The sequence below is a fragment of the Saccopteryx bilineata genome, chromosome 3 (genome assembly GCF_036850765.1).
Source record: "Saccopteryx bilineata isolate mSacBil1 chromosome 3, mSacBil1_pri_phased_curated, whole genome shotgun sequence".
In the NCBI taxonomy this organism is placed as follows: Eukaryota; Metazoa; Chordata; class Mammalia; order Chiroptera; family Emballonuridae; genus Saccopteryx; species Saccopteryx bilineata.
Window position 1 is genome coordinate 286,552,469 of NC_089492.1, and position 17,307 is coordinate 286,569,775.

At 44.3% G+C, this 17,307-nt stretch overlaps 1 protein-coding gene across 2 annotated transcripts in view; it reads right to left on the reverse strand.

Annotated features, from left to right (window-relative positions):
* The window catches only part of UBE4B (ubiquitination factor E4B), a 135,787-nt gene that overhangs the window by 50,612 nt on the left and 67,868 nt on the right, over window positions 1-17,307 (reverse strand). Inside the window, exons 4-10 of one of the 2 annotated variants that reach the window (XM_066270497.1) lie at window positions 15,275-15,362; window positions 13,599-13,743; window positions 9,952-10,180; window positions 9,079-9,489; window positions 8,201-8,350; window positions 1,493-1,634; window positions 483-583 (exon numbers count right to left, since the gene is read on the reverse strand). In XM_066270497.1, coding sequence (XP_066126594.1) covers window positions 483-583; window positions 1,493-1,634; window positions 8,201-8,350; window positions 9,079-9,489; window positions 9,952-10,180; window positions 13,599-13,743; window positions 15,275-15,362 — 1,266 coding nt within the window. The remainder of the gene's footprint in view (window positions 1-482; window positions 584-1,492; window positions 1,635-8,200; window positions 8,351-9,078; window positions 9,490-9,951; window positions 10,181-13,598; window positions 13,744-15,274; window positions 15,363-17,307) is intronic. The other variant, XM_066270498.1, reaches the window with a different exon arrangement.

The following is a 17,307-nucleotide window of genomic DNA, read 5'->3' on the forward strand; positions in this document are numbered from 1 at the left end:
GATACTTTTCATAAAAAGAAATGAAATATACAAATACTTATTAAGTCTGAAACCTTTATGGGGCTCTCAGAATCAAACAATAACATAGTGCTTTGGGTGATTCCCATATCTATCCTATCAGGTATTCTTTATCACTGGATAACAGAACCTGACCGTGTGATCTAGGGAAAGTGATGATGCCATATTTCATCAAAAAACCTCCACTCATTTAAAGCAGATGCTTTTAAACTAAATTACTAATTTCCTGCCTTGATGTCAATATAGTTCAACAATGGTCTATCTCAACAAAGCACACAGAGAGCACTTTATTTTGATAGCACTTTCAGGAAGGAAAGGGACCTCAGAGGTCACGCCAGACCCCTTTCCTTTCACAGGTGAGGAAGGGAGGTATTGTAGGTGGTGTAAAATGGCTGGGCGTCCCGACGCCCCCCGGCGGACAGAACCCTCCCCTGACAGGGGCAGGCGCAGGCGGTCTTCCCTACCTTGGTTGTGTGAGGGAACCCTGTAGCACTAACGCAGTGTGGGATATGCACTGGGAGCGGATATTGCTCAGAAGCTGGCTGACGGCTGGCTGGCTGCACATCTGACAAGAAAAGCAGAGGTCAAGGCAACACAGACAAACAAAATAATCCCATATTTTGAACACTGGTAAGAGTCAGAAGAGCCTGAATGGTATGCCTCAATCTTCCTTTATTCATAATGAATGAGCCAGAGTAACCGTATCACCCAAGGGCACTGCCTCTGTGAAAATCGACAGAGGAGAGCACGGGACTCTGCGGTGACCACTCAGGAACTGTCATGTGCCTGTTGTCCCTGCTCCTGCTGAGGTTCCATGCAACAACCCCGAATGAGGCCCTTCGCAAGGAAAGAGGCGGACAGCCAGGTTAGTTTCTAATGGTAAACTAGAACTAGAACATGAAGTAGAAATAAAATGAAATAATAATGAAGTCAGCACAAAATGGTAGAAAAAGTGTAGCTTCCTATGTTTAAATGCAGTTCTGCTTATTACTCGTGTGATTCTGGACAATTACTTTATCTCCCTGAGGTTCATTTGCTTATCTGCACAATGTTAAAAAGAATACCTATCTGACACTAGGTTACACCGAGCTCACCGAACTGAGAATCTGAACTAATGCAGGCCCAGCAGTGTCTCTCCGACCACAGACACTACGTAAACGTTGTGCATTAGTCTAACAATTAGGGAAGACTATTAGAAATGATTAGGGTCATGGAAGTTGCTGGTAGCAATGGCGCGTGGCCCTGTCACTTCTTCCCTCCGCTAGGGTGGGAGTTCCACGAGGGCAGGGACCGTCATCTGTTTTGTGTGTACCCCAAGCTCCTGGTACGAGGCCTGGACATATAACACATGCTCAATAACCACTGTATTGACTGAATAAATGAATGACTGCAGAGTAGGGGGTGGAAATAATTATTTATCAAACAAAGGACCAGGTTTTTGTGGGTTCTTTTACCTGAATGTATTTCTTATTACCTTTGGTGCTTTTTTTTCCTCTATTCCAACTCGGTCAAAACACTCGATGAGGTAGTTCAGCATATCTGTCTCCTTGCGGGTCTCGATGGCGAAATGGTCACTGTAGGGATCCCAAGTACTGGCCCCACCAGAGGCTCCCAAACTTCGGAGAAGAGAAAAAAAAAACGATGATTCTTATCTCTCCCCAATGAATTACTTTAGACAGAGCTTGCGTTTCTGCAGCAGAAAGCCTGTTAGGACCATGGCACCCACGACAAAGCAGACGCCCATGCAGCCAAGATTGGAACTGACTGCCTGTTTCACCTGCTCCGAGTCCAATAGTCATTTTCAGTAAACATTTTACTTTGACTAAAGAGAAAGTCTGACCAGAAATGCAACATCTTATCTTGTTATCAATGGGAACTTATAAAACCAGGAGGACTAAAAACAGCTGGGCATTTGAGGGCTATCACACGTACTTAAACCTGAGTGGCCATTGTCACTCAGGCGGACTTGCAGCGGAGAGCCAGACTACACTAGCATGGTCACTGAACTCTTTAGGAGTAAAGTTTTAAGGGACAACAAAATACCCTTCCTCGTCCTAACTTCTACCATAGATCTCGAAATCCTTAATCCAGCATTTTCCAACAGAACCACAGCCTAGAAAAACTGTACATTTATAAGAAGACATGATAATATTTATCAACACAAATTTTCTAAAACTTTCAGTGAAAGGGGCAAAGCAGGACAGTCACAACAAAACCAAACCCTTGCACAAGGAGTACCCACACTTGGGTTTGCTCCCTACCTTATCTATGGGTTCCCTGTTACCTGGACCAATACCTCCCCACACCTGCAGCGAGGGGTAAGTGGACTCATGAGAAGTGCTTTATGGAAAACAAGCAGGATACAGCGTGAGGCAGTTATTATCAGCAGTCACTGTTCTCTGGGGCCAAAGCCAAATATTATCATAAGGGATGGCGTGAAGGAGTTAAATAAAATTTAGATCAACCATCATCAATAGGTCATATACCAAATCTGATGTTAACTCACCAACCGATATGATATGTACAAAGGATACAAAGAGATTAATCATGGCATAAGAAGAGGCCAGGGATTTTGAAGATGAGAAAACACAGCTAAACAAAAAAATCATGCGTGGAAGATGTGAAAGAGTGAGCGCAGGATCGGGAGCCAAAGGGACACGCTCCCACCTCAGCGCAGGGCAGACCGAGGCCGGACACGAAAAACCAGGAGGAACTGAGATGGTGACAATATGCTCTGTGCACAGACGGGTAGACACACGAAACTAATTTCGTAATGTATGCATAATTGATCTTAGAATTTTAGAAAAATATACATAACTGGCCTTGGAATACGAGTATGATATTAGAGTATTCTCTCTTTTTTATTTTTAAGATTTATTGATTTCAGAGAGAGGAGGTGGGGGGGGGGGAGAAAGGTGGGGAGGAGCGGGAAGCATCAACTCATAGATGCTTCTTGTATGTGCCCCGACCAGGCAAGCCCAGAGTCCCGAACCAGTGTCCTCAGCATTCCGGGCCAAGACTTTATCCACCGCACTACCACAGGTCAGAAGATATTAAAATATTTCAATAAAAAAAGATGAAAACAATGCTAGTTTTAAAGCCAAGGCTTTCAGGCCAGAGTCCAATAAATTTGAACTCCTACAATATAGGTGTTGGGTACTGCAGAATTTAACATACAGGTCTGACAGAAGGGGGGGTGGAGTCGAAGCTGAACAGCTGTCAAAGGCACAAGGCAGCCAACATACCCCTGACACAGCAGATAGCTGAACCACTACAAAGTCCCCCACATGTCCATGACAAAGGTGGGCAGGCCACTGTGGGAACCCTCAAGAAACCAGAAACAATGGATTCTTATGTCTTCTTATCAGTTAATTTTGGGGCATACTTCATTCATTAATAATGGCAGGTTCTGATATTGAGTAATTGGCCTGGCAAAAAGATGAGTATTGTAATAAAGCACAGAAAAATAAAAACCCGTAATAACAAAATGGAAAGATGCACCCACAAATATATGAAGTGTGGTAGGCCTCCACAAGCAGAAAGGGGAAAGGCACAAGTGTGTCCGCCTGCAGCCATCTCAGTCCCCTGCCGTCTGCTCCTCCTCCCCCTCCTTCTGACATCAGCGACTCAGGGACCAGTCTCTGCACTTCCCAAAGACGGACTCTGCTAACACAGACTTCTCTCTCCACATGGTCCAGGTCAACTTTCCTTTGGACAGCTCTTGCAAACAACAAAAATAGACCTTCCTCCTGTTTAAGATGAAAATTTAAAACTATACATTTCCTCGATCACAGGGCCCATATTCCTCACGTTTTTACATTTCTGAAATGAAAAGCACTTCTGTGTGTTGCTGGCAGGCCCCTGCCAGTGGTACGCTTAGACAGTGGCTGCTAACGCTCTGAAACTGGCTCCCACACTTAGCCAACACGCCCCATGTCCTTTTAACGTACATTTGAACACCTCAAAGTCAACTGAAATATCTTCATGGACATTTCACTGAGACACGAAAACAGACGAGGCAGGGAGAAGCCTGCCTGCTGGGCACCGAGCAATGCAGGAAAAGGCACTCAGAGCAGAGAGCGTTAAGAGAATGAAAAAACTAACAAACACAAAAGTTTAATCAAAGAGTAAATGTACAGTAAACCCCAGGACTCACCAATATATTTCAAAATTATAAAGTCAATCCTAAAGTTGCTAAGATAGGTCACAACCACAGGTATGAAAACAGGCCAGTCCAGACAATGCAACACATACGTGTCAACGGTCAAAAGTCATTTACCAGGATCTGTGGGTTCCAAGAGCTGGACTCAGATTTTGAATGTGATACTGAAGAATAAAGTAGTATATAGTTTAAATGCATACATTTATGCTATCAGTAACCCTTTTATTTTTTTATTTTTTTTTCTTTTCATTTTTCTGAAGCTGGAAACAGGGAGAGACAGTCAGACAGACTCCCGCATGCGCCCGACCGGGATCCACCCGGCACGCCCACCAGGGGGCGATGCTCTGCCCATCCTGGGAGTCGCCATGTTGCGACCAGAGCCACTCTAGCGCCTGGGGCAGAGGCCAAGGAGCCATCCCCAGCGCCCGGGCCATCTTTGCTCCAATGGAGCCTTGGCTGCGGGAGGGGAAGAGAGAGACAGAGAGGAAAGCGCGGCGGAGGGGTGGAGAAGCAAATGGGCGCTTCTCCTGTGTGCCCTGGCCGGGAATCGAACCCGGGTCCTTCAGTAACCCTTTTAAAGGTTTGAAAATAATGTTTCCTTTTTTTTCCCCTAGAAAAGCTGTTATAATTCATGGTGGTTTTCCAACTGCTGACATACAAAATATGACATTGAAAATAGATCATATTTAAGTCCTAAGAGTATGAAAAAATTGTACCTCCCTCTGGGAGAACACGGGCACCATTTTCGGATAGCTACATCCTCCAGATTAACAATGTAATTACTTCACATAATAGAATCACAGAATAGCCGAATCCTTCTGAAAACACAATGTAAAAATTCTGGGGATTTATGTATGCATCAGATCTGTGCAAACTGAATCCCATTTAAAAAAGTTGTTTCTCAAGAAGATTTCATTGCAGTTTCTTTTCTTCTATAAGGGGAACATCCTTCTATTCTCTTATTTTTTTGCACACAGGTTCTGGAATCCTGTATCTTTTCAGTGCAAGGTAAAGTCAGAGCTGTGCAGCTTTAAGCGATGTACATTCAGGGAACGAAGGTCCACGGTGTGCCTGCTGCTCCCAGGGTTCTATGTGGGTGCCGATTACAAGCTGAATCAAACAGATACAGCCTTGTTCCAGGGCGCTGACGTGCTAGAGGAGACACTCAAAACCAGCGGACTACAGCAGTGCTCTGGGGAAAACAGAAGCACCGGATGGGGGACAGGGACGGGCAGGAAGTGTGTGTGTGTTTTATACAATGTTTAACACAACAGGGTCGGAGACAGCTTCTGATAAGATGGCATTTATGCACAGACCAGAGGGAGCCAGGCAGTGGGCCAAGTGCAAAGGCCTAGCACCTGGAGAGGATATGCCGAGTGAGTGCAAGAACAGGATAGATGGAGTGTGTGAGATAGAGGATGAAGGGAAGTGGAGGTGTGTGAGTGTGCTGGTGTGTGCACATCTGTACGTTGAGATGCACAGTCTTATAGGCCAGGGTGAGAGACTTTTGGATTTATTCTGTGAGAAAGGATATCACTGGAAGGTTTGGAGGATGGACACAGCACAAAGATTTTGTTTTGACTATTTTGACGTTTTCTCTCCAAGTAGCAACAACCAGCAGAAATCAGGGTAAACACCAATGTTTCCACTATTTGCTCCTTGTTTTACTGTTCGTGTAGACTCATGACTTTTGAGATCTGACCTCCTTCACTAAAATAGACTCTACGCAGCAAAAAAAACAAACACCAAAATTTCTTTCTGGTCATCGACTTCTTAGGAAACAGTAAGTTTTCCTCAGAATAACTCCTATTAGCTTTATCACAAGACAATTCCCTCACTTCACTCATTTCTATGCCAGGAAGTGGTGCCTTACAATTCAACTGCTCTTTCCACAGGGGAATGATTTTACCTTTCTGAAATTAATCCTTTTCATCACCACTATAAATAATTAACGTAAGAATATACATCCAAACTACTTCCAAAAAGATGTGCAATATATCAACTCCACGGGGCACACAGAGGGGGGACAGATACAAGCTCTGCTAATTCTCCCCCCACATTAATCTTAGAGGCAAGAAATGGTTTCCTTCAAAGTAAATAAAATTCCGAGATGACCAATTAGAAAGGGAAAAAGGAAACAACTATTTGCGGAGCGCTCAGATCAACAAGGTTTTACTGTCTCTTCCTGGTTCTGGCTCTACATATATTCTCAAGTTCCTCTATTTGTTTAAACAGTTATATATTTTTACCTATCCTTTTATATTCTTTCTGATATCTATTCAGAATCTGAATATTCATAATTGCCCAAATCTGGATAGATCAGATTTCACTGTAACATCCAGCAAAGGGCCAGCAGGCCAAATGGAATGCAGCGCTGTAACCAAGGAGTGAAACGCTCTCGCCCAGGAACAGAGGAGATATTCTTGGCAGCCAAGGAACCAGTACGGAAGAGGAACGCAAGTCCTGCTGAGCAAAGTGGACAAGCCAGGGGCGGCACGTGGGTTCTGGATCCAGGCTCTGCCTGGGTGAGTCATGTGACTTGCCTCACTGGGGCCCCGTTTTGTCACAGGAAGGAGGAGAGCTGCTGGGGACTAAGGTGATAACATACACAGTACGGACTGTGACTGGCACACCACGTGCAGTAAGCATGCACAGCTGTGACACACAACCTCAGAGTTTTCCTTCTCCCTGTGGTGCAGAATCGAGGTCTGCGGCAAGGCTGGGATGTGTAAGTCTAGAAAGACAGGAGTTAGTGACAGCATCTCACAATCTGATATCTTTGTCAAAGTAAGGCGGAATTAAATAGGGCATGGAAAGAGAGCATTTCTCCCACAGATAATTTAGAGTAAAAACAGGCAACAAAGCACTTCTATCATGCATGGAAATTGATTCTAACCAGGATGCAATAGTGCAACTATCATCATGCAAAAGAATTTTATCTACATGAAAAAGGGGCTTTAACCTCTGGGAAATTTTCTTGAGAAAAAGTGACTTAATGTTCAACCTAATACAAACATCCGCCTTCCTGAATCAATATTCCGCCTTGCTCCCACAGTCCTCTCTCTCTCTCTTTATATACCTGCTAATGATTCTTCTGCACACAGTCCAATTTAATGAAGTGTACCTAACTCCTACTGCCGGCTCTATTTATAGCCTAGAGTTATTTTTGAACGGTGCTGGGTACAAATACCAACTCAGTCCGGAGGAAACTTCAGTTTAAGAGCAAAATTGTAAGACAATGAGTCAGAGTGTTAGAAAGATGCTGCTATTTTCTTTTCTTTCTCAAAGTCACCTAAGTCTTTTTCACTCGGTTTTCAGGGGTGACCATCAGCAATACCACAAACTAGGCGTTCGCCTCTGTGGCCGTTCCAAAGGCCCTCTAAGCAAACAGGGTCTAGCTTCACTGAGGTCAAGGAGGTGATCAGTGAAATTAAAGGTCAGTACCGAAGCAGAATCGCAATTTTACCAGAAGTCTGACCCCACATGCTGTCCCAGAGGGACAGCCCTGACTGAGCTGGGGCAGGCGGTACGTGCCTGCACACGCATGGGCGTGCGCGCACACACACACACACACACACACAGCCCCCCTGCTGTTCCTCATTAGCAGTAATCCATGCACCCATACACGCCTCACAGAGCACGTTCTGTTCACATCAGGTAGCTCATAAGAACATTCTTGCAATAGGTAAGTGAGGGACTCTTTATATTAGATCTTAGGGTAGATGAAGTTAATGACGACCATTCTTTAATCTGTTGTTCATGTTTCTGGCAAATGATTACATGTGTAAGTTTTCTCCAAACTTACCAGGCAACAACTATGAAAATTTTCCTATGTACACTTTACCCCACAAGAGGTCCTAACATTTCGGTACATGCAAGGTCCTCATATCGTCACTCTCCAGGTGGTCTCATCTGACCCTCTCCTGTTTGGATTCAAAGCACCCCTCTAATTAGGCTTTATGAAAGTTAGTTCCTAAGCACCTAGGCACATGCAGGGGTGAGACTCCATTCCTCTAATACCTGGACCCAAACTGGACACAAGAAAACTCATCACCACCACCACCACCTTCATCATCACCATCACCATCATCATCATCTTCTTCTTCATCTTCATCACTACTGTCCCCAGAAAGTGCGAGGAAGAGGAAGGAGAAAGGACTGTCGTACATACTACCACAACAAAAGCAAAAAAAGTCATCAGGAAACAACAGAAAAACAAGAGGGAGAGAGCTTTTTCAGCTGTTGTCTTTTTAATTAGCTCTTATGCTAGTAGTTTTATCTACTGACATGCAGAAGGGTAATTCACCCAAATTTAACAGGAATGCATAGGGACATGTGAGAGGGGGGCACTGGAATTCTGAGACTGCTTCTTTCTAAGCAGCTGAAATCAAGGCATGAACATCGGCCCGGCCCAGTGAGCAGAGGCAAGGGTCACCAGGCCCAGATCAATTCCCACAACCCATTGGCATGACTGTATTTCAACTATGATCGACACCAGTATAAAAAGTCAGAGTGGTTTAGTGATCCCCAACTCTCAAATACAGACTGCTGACAGTCTCTGAAATTCCTCTGTAATGAGGACTGACATGAATTAGATTTCAAAAATTTAGTTACTTTTTCTTTTTTTTTTTTGGACAGGACGGAGGAAAGGTAAAGGGAAGGGAGGGAAGAAAGGCGCCCACAACAGAGCCACCCATACATTCTGATGTTACCAAAGCCGGGCAAAAGCACGGACTTGGGGCACACACCTACCGCGCTCGTTAGACACACGGGTTAATAACCCCAAATGGAAACCACATGTAGCTGAGGTCAGTGTCACACAACAGTCCCTCCAAGCCATGTTAATTTCCTCTCCCTGCACTGCAGACACGCACCCAACTCTCCTGCTGAGTCAATACCTAGGAGAAATCCTTAGGGACGAGGGACGTCTGTTCACGGCACCGGGTGACGCGGACAGTAAAGGTGGCCCTGTGCTGGTGGTTCTCTGTCGGGAAGGGCTGGCCGGCACGGCTTGAGGACTACTAGTGAGGGCAGGGAGGCCTGGGGAGCTAGACAGGATGGAGAGGCCTGAGGACCTCGGGGAGGAAGATGCCAACGCCCCCCCGGGGTGGGTGACAGTGTAGGGGCGATACCGCGGAGATGCGGGCTGGCTTCCTGCCGCTGTCGCGGAGGCCACGCCATGGGCACTGAGGGAAATGGAAGGCACAGCCATGTGGCTGGCGGCACCGGAAGGGGAGGAGAGAGGCGGGCTCATCGCCGGCACAGAGCTCCACAGGCCCACGTGAGGAGCCGGACTAGTTTCATAGAGGCTAAAGTAGTTGAGGAAGGGAGGAAAGAAGAGAAAATTGAAGAAAAACTTAAGGTAAATGACTAAAATAGAAAGTATCAAGTTTTAAAGAAGAGTATATTCACACTTCATATCTCTAAGCATTCAAGTATATAAATCTTTTTACCTAAATAAGTAAAATCAAATTGCTGTAAAGATCTAGAAATTATATTTATAATATTTTAAAGCCCTCCTGCCGAAGAATAATGGAAATATATAGCCATTTGTTTCCAGATTTTAATTTACCAATAGCCAAACCTTGGAAAGCCAGAGAGACCAATCTAGTAAAGACAAGTATCTCCTGCTGTGACCGAATCCATCCCCCCAAATATGACACATCCTATAATCTGCATGGCACAGGCTCATGAAGAGATGCTCACTTCTCTTATATACTCGTCGTGGCTATTTTACTACCAATCAGATGTGCAGAAAAGACCGCACTGACCTAGACAAAGAGCTGGCACCGAAGGAACCCACACTGCAGAACATGGGACTTGTTCCTGGATGGCAGCCAGTATTCAGCGTGAGATTTCTGTCCGGTGACCGAGCTGCCGTAGCAATTGGCTGAGACGTGGCTGTCAGACTGGCAAATGGGTTTTCGTCTCTAGTCTGAGTGGACATCATTAGCACTTCCATTAAAATCTGGCCAATCAAGTCCTTAAAATCGGAGAACACTGATGGAAAGGAAGAATAAAAAAATAGAGGTTATACCTGGGCCTTCATATATACAGTCCTTGAATAAGCCAAATGAAACCAGAGAGGTTCAATGTGGTGCCCCAGATTAGACTGGATCCTGGAACAGTGAAGGGACATTAGTGGAAAACCTGGAGAAATCCAAATAAGGTCTGCAGTATAGTTAATAGTGATGTCTTCATTTTGACAAGTCTACCACGGTTACATACGATGTCACCGTTAGGGGACACTGGGTGAAGTGTATACAGCAGCTCCCGGTACTATCTCTAAAACTTTTCTGGAAATCTAGAATTATTCAAAGATACAAACCTTATTTTAAAAAATTGGAGTGCAAGGCCCTGGCCGGTTGGCTTAGTGGTAGAGCGTCGGCCTGGCGTGCAGGAATCCCGGGTTCGATTCCCGGCCAGGGCACACAGGAGAAGCGCCCATCTGCTTCTCCACCCCTCCCCTCTCCTTCCTCTCTATCTCTCTCTTCCCCTCCTGTAGCCAAGGCTCCATTGGAGCAAAGATGGCTGGGGCGCTGAGGATGGCTCCATGGCCTCTGCCTCAGGCACTAGAACGGCCCTGGTTGCAACAGAGCAACGCCCCAGATGGGAATAACATCGCCCCCTAGTGGGCATGCCGGGTGGATCCCGGTCAGGCGCATTTGGGAGTCTGTCTGACTGCCTCCCTGTTTCCAACTTCAGAAAAATACACACACACACACCCACAAATTGGAGTGCAGTCAATGAGTCACTGGTGATACATATTTACTGTAAGTAAAAAAAAAAAAAGCTACTCCCAACTATAAATTTTGATTTACCCCACTATACATGCAACTGGATTGATATTTCTTCTCCTATGTATGTTTCCTCTACGGTAAAACTATCAAGTATAAAGTTCACAGTAGTTTATAAAAGGTCTGATTCCTAGTTACCATCTGGCTCTCTGGTACAGACTGCTCTCTGGCGTCCCTCTTACTCTCTGCAACAGGGGTTGGGAACCTTTTTGACTGAGAGAGCCATGAACGCCACATATTTATTTATTTATTTTTGTATTTTTCCGAAGTTAGAAACGGGGAGGCAGTCAGACAGACTCCCACCTGAGCCCGACCAGGATTCACCCGGCATGCCCACCAGGGGGCGATGCTGTGTCCATCTGGGGCATAGCTCTGTTGCAACCAGGGCCATTCTAGCACCTGAGGCAGAGGCCAAAGAGCCATCCTCAGCGCCCGGGCCAACTTTACTCCAATGGAGCCTTGGCTGCGGGAGGGGAAGAGAGAGAGAGAGAGAGAGGAAGGAGAGGGAGAGGGGTGGAGAAGCAGATGGGCATTTCTCCTGTGTGCCCTGGCCAGGAATCGAACCCAGGACTCCCCACACCAGGCTGATGCTCTACTACTGAGCCAACCGGCCAGGGCTGAAAGCCACATATTTTAAAATGTAATTCCGTGAGAGCCATACAACAACCCATGTACATTATGCATTATCCAATAAAAATCTGGTGTTGTCCCAGAGGACAGCTGTGATTGGCTCCAGCCACCCGCAACCATGAACATGAGCGGTAGGAAATGAATGGATTGTAATACATGAGAATGTTTAATATTTTTAACGTTATTATTAAGGATTTGTCTGAGAGCTATATGCAGCCATCAAAAGAGCCACATCTGGCTGGTGAGCCATATGTTCCCAACCCCTGCTCTGCAGCGTTACTGCAGGTCTTTAAATATACAGCTTACAAAAATTAGGGGATATTTCAAAATGAATATGAAGTGATAAAAAAAGAAGCATTTGATTTTTTTTTTTTTCCCATTTTTCCAAAGCTGGAAACGGGGAGGCAGTCAGACAGACTCCCACATGCGCCTGACCGGGATCCACCCGGCATGCCCACCAGGGGGCGATGCTCTGCCCATCCGGGGCGTCGCTCTGCCGCATCCAGAGCCACTCTAGCACCTGAGGCAGAGGCCACAGAGCCATCCCCAGGGCCTGGGCCATCCCTGCTCCAATGGAGCCTTGGCTACGGGAGGGGAAGAGAGAGACAGAGAGGAAGGTGAGGGGGAGGGGTGGAGAAGCAGACGGGCGCCTCTCCTGTGTGCCCTGGCCGGGAATCGAACCCGGGACTCCTGCACGCCAGGCTGACGCTCTACCGCTGAGCCAACCAGCCAGGGCCCGTTTGATTTTTTTTATTAAACAAAAACACTAGAAAAGCAAGAGACAAGTCAAAGAAAGTTGTTCATTTATGCAAATGAGATGCAAAACCAACTTTTATTTTATTGGTGAAAATACACTATATACAAAAGGCTGAAAGTACTGGAGTATCTGCACAGTCCCTGATCCCCTAATTTTTGTGAGCAGTATACATTTAAAAATTACTATATAAATAAAAGTTCTACCCATGTCAATCCTATCTGATTTGGCTCTTACGAATTACCACTTACATATAAACAGGGGATAGTTGAGAATCTTAAGATTTATAGTAAGAATAGTAACAAGTGGCATGATTTTGAAACACCTGATTGCTGAGCTCATCTTCATAACCAGGGTGGATAAAAAGATCCCACTAAGATCAGATGTAAATGGCCCATCTGGCAGGAGCACAGGGGACATTTCCTGTTTGCCATGGAAGACAGGCAGCGTAGGAAAGGGAGAAGTGATCTTCCTGATGTTTGTTTTCTCATTTAAAATGCATCTAATGAGGGATTATGAAGTGCAAGGCATCCTTCCAGGCACTGGGGAACCCATCAGTGACAAACCAGACAGAAACCGCTGCCAGCAAGGAGGTGACACTGCAGTGTGATACGAAAGGACGTCCTGGTGCACCCCCACCCACACCTCTTCTGTGTTCCAAATGATGCTATGAAGAGCAGGGGCAGTGCCCTGTATTACTGGTATGGTAAGAGTTTTATTACTTTGTTTTAAGTGTGGTTTAGTGTCGCTTCCTAAAACAAAATCCTGGAAACACAGCAAAATACAATGATGTCCTATCTCACTAAGCAACTGAATCAAGCAGCTTCACTCCACTGTCTACAAAGGACCTGGCAGGCACTTCAGGCAGGCAGAGGTCACACAGAGCCTCTCTCAGTGTCCCCAGACTCTACCCAGTATGCTCCTACCTTGTAAGAGGTGCTAATGCTCTAAGCATCTTCTTATTACAAAGGAAAAGATTTCAACCCTGCGACAATGGACACCATTAACTAATTTATATAGCTTTCTTTTAGAGAATCATAAAAGTAAAAAAAGAAATTTATCAATGAGTGGAAAGTGGCCATACATCACTGTCCTCACCAAGAAGCATCCCTGTATACAAAATACAAGCCTAGAGCAGGACAGTCACTGGGGATCGCAGGGAAGGACAAAGGATCCTGCACCCTTGTTTTCTCTTAAGTACAGAGCTCTGAAATAAATAGCTGAGCTAGATTCCTACCTTCTTTTGGATTCTGCTTAAATTGTGCAGAAAGAGAAGAAAGAAAGATGACATCTCTGTCCCGGTCCTTCCAGGAGACACGGAAGATCTTACAGACCAGCTGTAAGGCCTGTTCTTCAGACACTTCAGAACCTGACGAAGGCTCCTTGTGAGGAAGAAGATAGGGGGGTTAATTTCAAGTAGTCGGAGGTATGAGTTAGACTTCAATAGAAATACTTGACTTAATTCATTTCAAAAATACATAGATTTATTCACCCATTGATTTAGGGAGAAATAAACTTGTCACTATGACTTCAAAGTACAACTTTTTACAACACTAAAGAACTACGTATACAGACCCTGGCCAGTTGGCTCAGTGGTAGGGCATCAACCCTGAGTGTGTAAGTACCAGGTTTGATTCCCAGTCAGGGCACACAGGAGAAGCGACCATCTGCTTCTCCCCCCCTCCCCCGCCCCTCTTTCTCTTCCCTTCCCGCAGCCAATGGCTGGATTGATTTGAGCACATTGGCCCCGGGTGCCAAGGATGGCTCCCTGGAGACTCCACTTCAGGTGCTAAAAACAGCTTTGTTGCAAGCATCAGCCCCAGACAAAGGTTGCCAGGTGGATCCTGGTTCGGGCTCATGTGGGAGTCTATCTCCCCTCCTCTCACTTAAATTAAAAAAAAAAAAAAAAAAGTAGAACTATACAAAATAAAGCATCAGCCTGACCAGGTGGTGGCACAGTGGATAGAACATCGGACTGCAATGCGGAGGACCCAGGTTCGAGACCCGAGGTCGCCAACTTGAGCACGGGCTCATCAGCAAAAGCTCACCAGCTTGGACCCAAGGTCGCTGGCTCAAGCAAGGGGTTACTCAGTCTGCTGTAGCCCCACAGTCAAGGCACATATGAGAAGGCGATGAATGAACAACTAGGTGTCGCAATGAAAAACTAATGATTGATGCTTCTCATCTCTCTCCGTTCCTGTCTGTCCCTATCTATCCCTCTCTCTCTGTCTCTGTAAAAAAAAAAAAAAAAAAAAAGACAAAATAAAGCATCAGACTACTTACAAGTTCAACTTCTAACAATCATCAGTATATGCTGCTGAACACTAATCACTCAGTGAACAGAAAGTGATGCAATTACCTATACCAGTACTACACCACACCAAACCAAATGAAAATCCCCACAAAGCCCAAAACACCCTTTTCCTAAATATAAGAACCAAGCTCAGACGATAACAAAATATGAAGTTCTCACGTTTTCGAAAAGCTTCTACTCGCTACTGGATCCCACATACTGTATTTCTTGCTTTGATTCCCAGTCATTGTCCTCAGAATAGTAACAAAGATGTGATGACCTACTTGCATAAGCCAAACACCAGCAGAAAAAAAGTCAAGCTGGCTCTAAATTAATTCCCATTACAAACCACTTTTACTGGTAAAAACATGACCTGAATGAAACAAAGGTAAGGAGGGAAGAATTTTTATCAGGAAAAAGGACTGAGTTATACTTACATTAATTAGGGCAAGCTAGGCTAGACTACTCACTTTCCCTTACAATAAAAAAACAATCACCTAACCAGGACGAGCTGGCCAGGGTGGCCCACTTTAGCAGGCCCCACAGACACAAGACACGAGGAATGTTTATCAGCATCACCTGCACGGAAAACAGAAGCAAGGGCTTCCTCTCTTACCAACCTTATCGCTGAGGCTTCTTTTTTCTCTTCGATCATGTTCATCGACTTCCATATTTTCAATTCCTGAATCCACATCCACCTGGGACATGCTTAAAGTACAAAAGACAAGTCAATCTTTTACCTTTCATCAATCTACCCCATGTCCTGGCTGCTGGTTGACAAAGTTTTACAACATCAATCAAAAATCAGTTGGGAGGGCAAAATAATAAAGGTTCATTTTTTCTTCTAGTAATTTTAAGAGTTCTTCATGTATTAAGATATAAATATTCTATAATAGTTTTAAAATCTTTCTCAAGTTGTTGTTTTATTAGGCTCACTTTCAAAAAAATAATTAAGAGCATATTTTCTATATATGTTATGTTAAATGATATACAATCTCTCAGAGACTGATTATAAAATCTTGTTAAGAACACACAGTATATTTCCCACATTAAATAAATAAATGTCCCAGCACCATGTATTGACAAGACCATGATTTTTACACAAATATAAAATCATCTAGTCGTCTGTTCAATTATCATATATGTATGGGGGTCTATTTCTGGACACTCACTCCTGTTCCATTAGACAATCTGTCTGTCCCTGAGCCAATCTGCTTGTCTTCCTAGCACTTCACACTAAGTCTCACTATCTGCTAAGTCAAGGCCTCCACCTGGTTCTTCTTTAGAAGAGTCACAGCCATGCTTGGCCCTTTGCCTTTGCATACATAATTAGGAATCAGCTTGCCAGGTTCCTTAAACATTCTGTGGGGAGTCTGACTAGAATTTTGTGCCTCTAGAGACCAAAGTGCAGAGAAATGGCATCATTATTAGGTGACTGGGTTGGCCCATGGCATCTCTCTACAAGTGTTTAGGCTTTCTGTAAGGTCTTTTGATCAACTTTTATAATTTTCTCCATAATTCTATCACTTATTTTACTAAATGTATGCCTGCGTACATTTTTTAAAAATGAAATTGTGAATGGTACCTTTTTAAAACTTAAATTTTCTAACTTTTTGTTGGTAGTACTTAATAATATAACTGATTTTAGAAACAGACCTATTTTAAGCAACTTGTTTGTTTATAAATAGGGCCTACTAGGAAGAGAATCCTTTTATCTCTGAATAAGTGTTTTTTATTGCCACTCCAATCCTTATTGTTTACTGCATGAGGTAGGATCCCCACGGTGAATAGAAGCAGAAAGAGCAACCATCCTAGTTCTTATTTCTGATTCTAAAGAGTGTTTCTAATTTCTCACCGCTGAGTGAGAGTTGCTGTAGTTTTCTGGTAGGTGTCCTTTATAGTAGTCAGAATGAGGCAGGCTATGCTGTGGTAACACACACTCTGAAATCTTAAAGAGGCTTAGCACTATAAGGATTTATGTCTTGCTTACGCAGTCTGATGAGAGTGAAGCATCCTTACCATCCTTACTCCATCTTTAATCTATGTCATCTGCAATACACAGCCTCCCAGGTCACTGGAGCAAGAGAAGAGAGGAACGGAGGAGGAACATCGGCTCAACCGCCTTTGCCTAAAAGTGACACATGTCACTTCTACTCACTGTCTATGGGACAGAACTAGTCACCTGAGCCCACTCTAACTGCAAAGAAGACTGGAAATGCAGGGAGCACAAGGCATACCCGGTTAACTCTGGCTCTGCCATGCTTTCGGCTTAAGGACACACCTTTCTACTTCCCGTTTAAGATTTTTATCATCAATTGATGTGGGATTTTAGCAAAATTAGCAACCTTCAAGATTACATGGCTTTTCTCTTTTAGGAGATGAATGACATCTATAGATTTTCTGATGTTAAAGCACCCTTGCATTTCGGAGATAAACCAAAGCTCATGATATTATATTGTTATTATACCAACATCACATTATATTATTTTAAACTAAACATTTAATTAAAGTATCCATACAAAATAATGGGCATAAATGACCATGTATTTGGCTGAATAACTTCACAAAGGAAACAAACTAATCTAGTCAAGATCAAGAAATACAACATTACCAGACCCCAAAGCCCCCTCCCTTATGACCCTTCCAATCACTG